General features: G+C 41.6%; 1 protein-coding gene across 5 annotated transcripts in view; it reads right to left on the bottom strand.

Annotated features, from left to right (window-relative positions):
• Positions 1–11,121, bottom strand: part of RALGAPA2 (Ral GTPase activating protein catalytic subunit alpha 2) — a 324,790-nt gene that overhangs the window by 119,725 nt on the left and 193,944 nt on the right. For all 5 annotated transcript variants that reach the window (XM_035005755.1, XM_035005753.1, XM_035005752.1 and 2 more), the window contains 4 exons: positions 7,971–8,081; positions 6,251–6,319; positions 5,828–5,965; positions 3,483–3,666 (listed from right to left, as the gene is read on the bottom strand). In XM_035005755.1, the coding sequence (XP_034861646.1) occupies positions 3,483–3,666; positions 5,828–5,965; positions 6,251–6,319; positions 7,971–8,081 (502 nt within the window). The remainder of the gene's footprint in view (positions 1–3,482; positions 3,667–5,827; positions 5,966–6,250; positions 6,320–7,970; positions 8,082–11,121) is intronic.

Below are 11,121 nucleotides of genomic sequence, written 5' to 3'. Positions count from 1 at the left end.
ATTTAGAAAAGAACTGTGTGTTAATCCAAGAACAAGTGAAAATGAATTTTTAATTAAAAAAAATATCACTAGATATTTAAGTAAGGTAAGACTTATACTTTGGGCTTACAGGTTTAGGAAATACTTGGTTTCTAAATTCACAACAGAAAACTCAAATATTAATTAAACACAAATAACTCTAAATTATGCTTTCTGATGCTAAACACCTTCCCTCTCAAACATTAAAAATTCAGTGAACTTATCTATGAAACATCAATTGTATGATGTATAAATCCTAGCAAGAAACAATCAACTCCTAGAGTGTAGGAACCTCGGTGATGACTAATGAATAGGATTGTCCTGACTTTTCTTGAATTTCTTCTTAATTTTTGCTATTCAGTGAACAAGAAATCACTGTATTCAATAATGTAAAATAAAATCTCACATGAAACTTGAGTTTTCATAAGCAAAGGTCATCTACATCCATCTCTGACATTCAACTGTCCTTCCTGACCCTTGTAGAAGAGTGTATGATTTCCATACAGCTGAGAAATTTAAACACCTCAATTAATTCCCTTGAAATCACAGTTATGAATGCCTTTGCTTTTGTGTCCATATTAACTTTTTCAAAAGTTACAGATGCTTTTTATTCATGCTTATCATTCCATATGAATATGCGCTCTGTCAGAAATGTTAATACCCCAAACAACACAGGCATGGCCCGCTGGGGGTTCAGGAGTCTATGGTGTAAGACAGCGCGTGGTGATGACTCGATGGAGCAGGCTATGGAACGAATGACAAAGGTCCAACTTGGTAAAGCCCAACGCAGACAATTACAATTGGAAAAGCAACTTTCCTCTGCTTTAACTTATATAGGTTGTGCTTTCAATTTGAGATACATACAAATTTGTATTTTAAGGAGCGTGTTTGAATTCTACAGTGGGAGATTAACTAGAGTCACACTAATCAAGTCATAAACTGTGACACACCCAATAAAAACTCCAAATATCTTTGGTATTGAAAAGTGGGAAAGGGAATATTTGTGAAGTAAAAATTGTTTTTTCCTTGCAGACTTCAGCTGCATCAACTGCCTGTGGTTCCCTGAAAAATAAAGAGAAAATCTAGACTCCATTCACGAGAAAACAATCTCATAACTTCCACAAACTATGAAAAAATATAATCCAAATATTTGTCTTATTTTACTAAATTTAGAGATGAAATAGAAAAGCAGTGATTTTAGTTTGTCTTTTAACTTTCAGTTTTTAAAGCTCCCCTCTTCCTTTCTTTTTAAAGCAATTAGTTGTTAATGATGAGAAATTTGCTTTTCCTTGAGCTGGGCCAGCAGCCACCTCAGCTGTTGGTAACTGAATGTGTCTCTTGCTTGTAACTATTTCAAAGTAGTATTTACATCAAATAGTACGTAATAGTGAATGAAAGAGTCACTTGAAAATAATAGATAAATATACAATATTGCTTCCCAGAAACATGTGAGAAAAAATAGTTTGGTCATGAATGATGAATTATGACACTGAATGAGAAAAAAAACTCTCAAATACGAGCACATTTTGTTTAACCTAGAATACTTCAGCTATCATCTTTAATTTTCCACTCATTCTTAAGAGGGTGTACCCACTCAGCAAGAGTGTCTGTGCATGCCAATATATTTTTAAGCTGCTTTGCTTTTTTATTTAAAGTGTTAGTGAATTTTAAAACTCCTTTGCCTCTGAAGTACAATTATTTTTAGTACCACAGAACTATGTTAGGACAAGCTTGTATAAGGTCTGAGGTTTTCTATAAAACTTTTCTGGACTGGGCGATTCCAGAGCCTTTGCCAATGACTGGTGCTCCCACTCCCGTCCTCTTCATCGTCACCTCACCTGTCCTCTTCCTCTCGGCCTAAACCATACTCCAGACTCTGCAGTCTTGCAAGCATAGCTCTGGACTCTGTGCCCTCACCTGGTTACTGTCCCTCCTTTGTCCACCAAAGGACCTACAAGAAGAATGTCTTGGGGGTCTGAACAGTCATCCCCAAATCACCTGCTCAGGCTTTCTGGCTACAGACTAACCTCCATGACCAAAATACTCAGCAAAACTCACCACCAAATGCTTAGCTGGGAAACAAAACAAAACAGCTCCTGTTTTGGCCCCACTCTCTGTAATGTTTTTGAAGCACCTAGCACTGTTGACTTTTCTTGGCTTCTTTTTCCCTTTCTTCCCTCGACTTCTCAGAACTGACTCTTTCTGGGTTCTTTTTCCATTTCCCTGACTTTGCTTTCCTGGTGACATTCCCTCATTCCTTTTTCTTTTTTTTTTTTTTAAGATTTTATTTATTCATTTGAGACAAAGAGACACAGAGAGAGAGAGAACATGAGCAGGGAGAAAGGGAGAGGGAGAAGCAAGCTCCCCGCTGAGCCAGGAGCCCGATGTGGGGCTTGATCATCCCAGGACCCTGGGATCATGACCTGGGCCAAAGGCAGATGCTTAACCATCTGAGCCACCCAGGCGCCCCCCTCATTCCTTTTTCTTTAAGGTGTTTTTACTCCCAAGGTTCCACCCTTGGGCCTAGGTTTTAACTTGCTAAGTCTAACATTTTCATGGATGATTCAACACTCCACACCCACATTTTTTTTTAACTTTTGAGACATAGAAGATTCACATGCACTTGTAAGAAATAATACAGACAGATCCCAAATATCCTTCATCCCCCTGGTAATATCTTACATAGCATAGCTTTAGTACAGTATCACAATCAGGAAATTTTGATTGGTATCTTGATATGATATGGTACATTTGATATGATTCATCAATATTCAGAGTTTACTCATTTCACATGCACTATGTGTGTGTGTGTGTTTGGTTCTATGCAATTATTTCATATGTACAGGTGATATACCTACCTTTGGACTCACATTTCAAGGCCCAGAGATAGGCTCTTATCCTTTCAGGAAGAAGGGAGGTTGAGGAAGACATACAGCAGCAGTTCCTAATCCTGACGATACCCATATATTCTAAAACGGACCCTCTGCCATCAGCAGAGTGATCCTCAAACTGTGGCATGTAAATCCCCACCTCTCTATAATGTTCTCCTAGTCTGCAACCCTCCACGAGATCCTTCAAAGTCTGCCCATCCTTCTAAGTCTGGCTTAGGTCCTTGCCCAAGGGAAGCCCCCATGGTGCTACTGGTCCACAAATGAGTCCTCTTGCATTAATCCTGTCTCTCCAGTTACACGTAAAGTTCCTCTAGGATAGAAATGAGCCTTTTTCTGTGGGTCTCACAGGTCTGAAAAATATAGGTCCTCAATACAAAATTCAGCTAAGATAGGAAAAAAGAGGGAGGAAGTGAAGAAACGAGAAAAAAAGAAACAAGGAAGGCAGAATTTGCTATCACAGAAGAGTCTAGAAACCAGAAACTAGATTTTTAAAAATAATATAGCAAGCATGGGCAAAAGGCTACAATCTTTCCTTTTCTTGCCCATGAGAATTAATATTCTGAAGAATCTCACCCTCTTCAACTGTGAGCAGGTTGCCCAAATCTGCTGATGAATGATACTGGACTGGCTCCGAATTCTTCACATTTGCCAGTGGCAGGAAAGGATCATAATCCGGGGAGGACAGGTCGGCCAGGGTCAGTGTGTAGTGACTCTGTTGGGTGTATGTGCTTGAGCCACAAACACAGCAGTGCAGAACCTGTGAAAAACAGAAGGGAATGTGTGCCGTGGATGCGACGAACCTCCTGTCTCCTGACAGTCTGCCAAACCACAACACTTAGGAGGTAGGTAATACTTGAAGACATAGAATCCCTTCCATTCTAAAACATCTTGCTATTTGCAAGTTTATTTTGCTCCTTTTACATCAATGCCAATAAATATATTCTCAAGACAAAAGGAAAGTGCAAGTTAAAAAGTGCTTATTTTGCCATAAGTCCTGCTGTGGTCCACCAGAATGTTCACAGATATTCTTTTTATGGTCCCAAACTCTACTACCCAAATGTCCATCAACAGTACAACAGATATAAATCATGGCATACTCTCATTGTGTATTACCAAATAGCAACAAGTGAAAAATCTGCAACTATTCAAAGAGTATGAATGAATCCTTCAGAAATAATGCTGAGTGAAGGACGCCAAGCCCAGAAGCACATACTGCATAATTCCAGCTATACAAAGTACAAAAAAAATCTACACTGTTAGACAGGCTAGCAGTTACCCTAGGTGTGTGCATGGAGATAGTGACTAATACGGAGGTATGATGGGGGCTTCTGGGATACCAAGGCTATTCCGTTTCTCCAGCTGGGATCTGTTTTCACAGGTGTGATCACTTTGTGAAAATTCATCAAACTCTCACTTATGACTGAAGCACTTTTCCGGATGCGTATTATACTTAATAAAAAGTTTCCTTTAAAGATACAATAATGTTATTCAATAAATTTGTGAATCATGTTAACTAGGAGGTGACTCTTTTATTGGTAAAACAATTTTAAGAGAAATCTTTTAAGAAAAGAAATATCAGAAAAGAGATAAATTTAAATGACTGTGGCTACTTTACTTGGTCAAGTCAGGCCTCAAATAGGTTTTATAAGCCACAAAGATGACAGAAGTATCTAATGAATCCTAACAGTTATTAAAATTTTTGACCACTAAAGAAACCATTTAAAAATACACAATACTTTTTAGTAGAATTTCAACCATGTTAAGTGTCTTTTCCCCTTGTATCCGATACATTTTAAAACAAGGCAACACAGTAATAAGTTAATGACCTGGAATTTTTTTTTTTTAAAGGTTATTAGTAGGGGCCCCTGGGTGGCTCAGTTGGTTAAGCGCCTGCCTTCGGCTCAGGTCATGATCTTAGGGTCCTGGGATCGAGCCCCGCTTCGGGCTCCCTACTCAGTGGGGAGCCTGCTTCTCCCTCTGCCTCTACTGTTCCCCCTGCTGTGTTCTCTTGCTCACTCTCTCTCTCTCAAATAAATGAAATCTTTAAAAAAAAAATGTTATTAGTAAAGGTTTGTTACAAAAAAAATAAACAAAATTGTCTCTACTTAGTAGTAATTATTCAATGGATACACAAGTGCTAAATTCATAAATAAAGCTTTCACAGGAGGGACTGTAAAGCAAATATAGGATAATACAGAGTCCAGAGCAAACACCATACCTATGTATCAATAGGGGGTGAAATTCAAGTATTTTGAGTACGATAAAAATGATGAGACTAAATACTTTCATGTTATATATTTCCTTAATTTATTTCTTAAGATCTTGGGGTGCCTAGGTGGCTCAGTCGGTTAAGCATCGGCTCAGGTCATGAGCTCAGGGTCCTGGGATGGAAACCTGAGTCGGGCTCCCTGCTCGGTGGAGAGTCTGCTTCTTCCTTGCCTCCCTGCTTGTGCTCTCTCTTGCTATCTCTATCTCTTTCTCTCAAATAAATAAATAAAATCTTAAAAAAATTTATTTCTTAAGATCTTTTAAACAAAGAGACTACTGAGACCTTTATACTTTTTCTTCCTTTGATAAGCAGATTTTTGTCAAACTATGGCTATAAATATTCCTACAATATAAACAGTTCTTTTTAAAAATAAGTAGAGAGAGACTTTCTGGTCAAATTGTAGCTGTTTAAAGATGGAAGTCATGTGAAAATGCAGGCTTCTTTCACTTGGTAACCATTGCTTCTCTACCATAATATCTGCTCTGTTTTCACTACTTAAATTATTCACTTCTTTTAAAATGCTTCAGCCCCTTAGTATATGCTTTTCAAAAGAGCACAAATAAATAAGTAAATGTATAAAACATATTTTGGTAATTCTCTGATGCTGAAGTCTATATTCCATGCCCCTGAGGCCCAAATGGAGACTCACCCTATAGATATAGTCCAGCAAAGGGGCTCTGGATGAGTGCTGCCCCTCCAGGGCTGCCGTGGACACTGGGCGGAGAAGGGTGCTCACTGGCAATGCCATGCACCAGTCCAAGAGGCAGAGTAGCAAGGACACAATAAACTGGAAGAGGAGACAGGCCCAGTAACATAAACTGCAATCTTTCAAACTTCACTACATGTAATAGCAAACAACAGAACTGTCCCTGCACAATAATAATTATTCAGTGGACACACAAATGCAAAAGAAATAAATGAATAAATGAAAGTTTTCACAGGGGAGACTGTTAGGACCAATACAGAAGAATACTATAAAGGATATCCCTACATAGAAAATTATTTATCATTTTGTCTTACATTAAAAAAAAAAAAAAAACTCTGGAAAAAACTTAGCTGATGTGCCGCCTACCTTTTTATCTGTTTCCACTGAGGAGTACTCTGCACTTGGTAAAAGAAAAGCAATTGTGGCCACAAGGATCTGCATAAAAGACAAATCCCCAATGAAACAGACCATAGCAATAGTTTGGGAAACCATATGCTAAGAGTCCCAAGATGGCCTTGCACTAAACCCAGCTTGGTGCCAACTCGCTAGAGAAAGGTGACAAAAAGCAGAGAGCCACTCTAGAGCTCTCTGCGGTCCTGAAAATCAGAAGAAAGTGATAGAGCCATGCCCAGGCTCCACTCCACTCTACTGGTGCTGAAACTGGGGGCCCCAGAGGAAGGAACATTTCTCTCTGTGGTCACACAATTCCCATCATCATCCTCTACACTTTATACAATGAAAGTAAAAACTATTTTCAAAAATAACTATGAAAATGCTCCCATTTGATTTTCTTATAAACCATTCAGGTCTCCATCTGTTGTCCTGGTGTAAAAGCACCCCTTGCATTCTCAAAGGTATTCCTCTTTCGATGATAAACTATAACTGATCTTTGAACAACCCAGGGATTAGGGGTGTTGACCCCCCTGACTTCCCTCAAATTTAAATACTAATAGCCTACTACTGGCTGGAAGCCTCATCAATAACATAAACAGTTGATCAACACATATTTTATATGTTAGTTGTATACTATGCTGTATTCTTACAATAAAGTAAGCTAGAGAAAAGAAAATGTTACGAAAATCATAAGGAAGAGAAAATACATTTACAGTCCTCTACTGTATTTATCCAAAGAATCCACATACAAATGGACTTATGCCGTTCAAACCCGTGTTGTTCAAGGGTCAACTGTACACAGTTGCCCTAAAACACAACTTTACAACTTGCAGCATCTGATATTCCTGTGTCCAGAGCTCTGTTCCACTCTAGGTCACCTAGAGAACTAAGTGATCTCACTGGTGAAATCCGTCTAGGGCTGAGAGAAAATAAATCAGTATCACTTCCTCTCTCCCTGTAATACCACACAGAGATAAATCAAATTTCCTTGAAGAGTTACCACTGGATGTGTAAAGAACAGGGCATGTTGCAAAAAGTGTAGCTTTCAAAACTGGCAGGGATGGGTGTGCCTTATACGCAGGCACCTACAGAGGGGAGGGTACCCGCTTCTGTACAGGCAAGCACCCTCAGATGGAACTGACCTCCAGGATATCATCACTGGGATGATTCTTCCTGTTCCTTCTGTCCTTCTCTGCCACCAACTACCCTCACCACCCCTCTCCCCCCAAGGGTATTACAGTAGTAATCACATTACAGCTGGGTAATCACGCTATGGCAGAAAGCGTGGTCCAGGGCTTCAGTCTGGGAAAGACTCCTGTTTCATACAACGGTTCCCCCCACTCCCTGCCCCTGCATGGAGGGCATCATAACCAGCTGCCTACTCCTTGTTGGCACCATCCAAATTACTCTCGATGAATGAAGCTCAATCTACAAAAGGTCTCTTTGTTGTGGTCGTGTCTGCCTTTCAAACTCCCCAAGTGTGAGACTCTGCCCTGAACACTGGTGGCTTCTTTACGTAGTGCCTGAAATCACAGCTGAGAAGGGCCAGTGCTATTTACTCTTAAAACGAATGACTCGTATGGCAATGTAATAGACAGTTCTCTAACAATTATTTGAGTATCTGTAATTCATTAAATACCGCATAGATTAAGAGGGAAATGCTTATGTTTTAGCATTACAGGAAAAGACTTACTTCTGCAATTTTCCGAGGCAGAGAGGTTTCAAACATCTGAAGCTTTTCCCAGTAGGAAACCAGCAACTGAAGAACATCACAGGCCACTTGAGCCACGATTTTGTTAGAAAACTATAAAAGGAAACAAAACCCCAAACGAAAGGACTGAACTTAACACGTACATTTGTCCTGAGGAAGAAAAGAACAGGCATTTCTTTCCAGCGATATTTAGGGATACGTTTTCTTGTTTGGCATTCAATTTTTGAAAAATGTGTCCTGGTACCAGATAGTTTGTATATGATCGCCATCCTGTAACTGCCTCTTGTCCAGACTAGCTGTATTAATTTATGTAATGTTCTGCAGAAACAAGTAGCTGTTGTTCAGTCATAGAAAAATTAAAGCCATAATTTCAGATGCCTCATGCAGATTACACAAATCATAGTTTTGACAATTAGAGGAAATTAAAATGTAGTCCATTACTGAGTATTCCCTATGTGCTGGACATTTTACAAGAATTTCCTCATTTTCACATTGATAAATCTTCATTAGCAGCTCTGCAAGGTAGACGTGGTCTTCACTTTACACCTGGAGAAACAGGGACTGAGCAAGTGACTTTCTATCTTCTAAAATTAAACTGAACCTGCATGTGTAATGTACTAAGAAATGTGAAACTTTGGCTACTGCAAGAACATAAGTCATATGTTCTGGTGTATCCAATTACTTTGAGTATGTTTTTGGAGTCTGGTGTGTGTCCAAGGTCCTCTGGATGCTCCCATTTCTTGTGAGATGGCATATCAATGGGGAGGGATGGTGCCTACAAGGTCCACTGGCTGGGGTGGATGAAACAGATGAAGGTACCCTGTACCTCTCTCCCTGGCCAAAACCTGGGACTACTCTGCTATCCACACCTCATTATCTACAGAAGAAAGGTTTGTCACCAATTTTGGGCCCCTGTCCAGGGAAACCTCTGGATATGTAGTTTAGTTTTTTCCACTCCAGGAGCTCCAAGTCCTATCAAGCAGATCCCAATTGACCTTAGGACCACATAGACACAGAAAAGTCAACATTTAGCATCTCAGTGTAAATGCACAGGACAAAGAAATTAAGGCAAAGGGGATTCATTTGAATTCTATAGGATAAACACTTCCTGACTGCCCCTTCCTGATAGGCACAAAGTACACCCAGGGCAAGAGCATCTGTGCTCAAGCAGCTCTTCAGAGCCTGGCCTCTAAGCCTCAGATGACCTGATGCTCATAGGCTTCTTTCAATCCCTCAAATACTGGCTTGCTTCTGCCCCAGGGCCTTTGCACTTGCTCCCTGCTTTGCCTGGGACACTCATACCCCAGGTCTGCATGTTGCTGGCACTGCCACATCTTTCAGATCATGGTACTAAATGTCTCCTCCCTGAGGCCACCATGCCCATTTGAAGGAGTGGCAGCCCACCTGCTCCAGCTCTTCAGCTTCATCCTGTTTCCCTCTTATAGTTCCCTTATGGCATTAAGGGCTATCAAGCTGATCTTCTGTATTTGTCTGCCTATTCTTTCATGTGTTTAATTTTTCCACATCTTGTTCACCATTATATTTTTTTTTTCTAAAGATTTATTTATTTATTTGACAGACAGAGACACAGTGAGAGAGGGAACACAAGCAGGGGGAGTGGGAGAGGGAGAAGCAGGCTTCCCGCTGAGCAGGGAGCCCAATGCGGGGCTCGATCCCAGGACCCTGGGACCATGACCCGAGCCGAAGGCAGATGCCCAACAACTGAGCCACCCAGGCGCCCCCACCATTATATTCTTAATGCCTTGCACAGCCCCCCGAGGAGTAGCACATGGTGAGTCTGAGGTGAAGATGGAACTGAGGGAGTGAAGAACATTGAGTGTGTTTCTGCTGCATCACAGTGGTCAAGTCATGGGGTGGAAACAGAAGGCCGGCATGGCTCTTACATCTGGAATGTGGAAGCACACAAGAGGATGACAAGGAAATGAGAGGTCTGGTAGACCAGACAACAAGCCTCTGGGCAGAGGGGTAAGGTGTGAGAGAGGGGGCAGACAGCAGAGAGGACGTGTTGTTGGGGGGAAGGAGAGCTGAGCTTAGCCTGGAAGAATGCAGAGGGAGAGTGTCTCCGTGCACCAGGGCCCTGCGGCAGGCCAGGCTGGGCTGGATGGCTGCGAGTGGGGTGGTATTAGTCCCACATGAATGCTGGGGGGGGGGGGGGATAAATCACTCACTCACTCACTCACTCAGCACATATTCATGCAATAAGGACAATGTGCCAGCACTGATGGTGACACATGGTAGCTGCACTTGTGGTAGGCACGGCAGAAGGGATAGGTTGTTGCATCACTTTGTGTTGTACACCTGAAACTAACATCACATGGTGTGTCAGCTATACTCAAATAATAATAAAAAAAAGTAATCAACCCTACTCCCCCCAAAAAACCATACGGTGAAAAGAATTCTGGGAAATGCTGTCCAGGCTCAGCTAAACTGACAAGTACTAAGGCCCCAGCTCCCCCGCTGCCCCGACACCACACTCCGCCCCATGTACCAACATCTTGCTCTTCAAACATATGCCAGTTCATGGGCGCCTCAGAGCCTTGGTCCTTGGTGCTCCTTCTGCCTGGAGTGCCCCTTTCCCAGACACTGCCTAGCTCCTTCTCACTATTCCTTTCTGCACTCACATGCCACCTTCTTCCCACTAGAGAGGGTCTCTTGCTCCCGGATGCTCTCTAAGTGTGTAGTTGCTTGGCCAGTGTCAATTACCCCCTCTCTCTTTAACTAATAGATCTTTTTCCAGGTGCAAGTCCCCTCTCCCAGCTCCAGGAATGTGCCCTAACTGGCTGCAATAAATGAGAAGATTTTATTCCCAGCCTCAGTCACTGGCACAGGGATGAGGGAGAAACCTCAGCTAATGCATCTCAGTAGCCCTTACTAGAATGCTGTGAAGAAAGTCCTGCTGAACCCAAACAAGGACATGCAGGACCCTGACTCCTACTGGCATACTCTTCCAACCCTGTGGGCATCCCACCCTAAGATGAAGCCATCTCTGTGAACTACAGAGCAGAAGAGTCAGACAATTAGGTCAGTGTTGATGCTGTTAATCTCCTGGATCAACCAACCTCACTCTTCCATACCCATGTATTTTCCAGCAATATGAACCAATATACTCCCA

This window comes from Mirounga leonina, unplaced genomic scaffold, assembly GCF_011800145.1.
Source record: "Mirounga leonina isolate KUSES-001 unplaced genomic scaffold, KU_Mleo_1.0 Mir_150, whole genome shotgun sequence".
In the NCBI taxonomy this organism is placed as follows: Eukaryota; Metazoa; Chordata; class Mammalia; order Carnivora; family Phocidae; genus Mirounga; species Mirounga leonina.
This window is presented reverse-complemented; position numbering and strand designations above follow the sequence as displayed.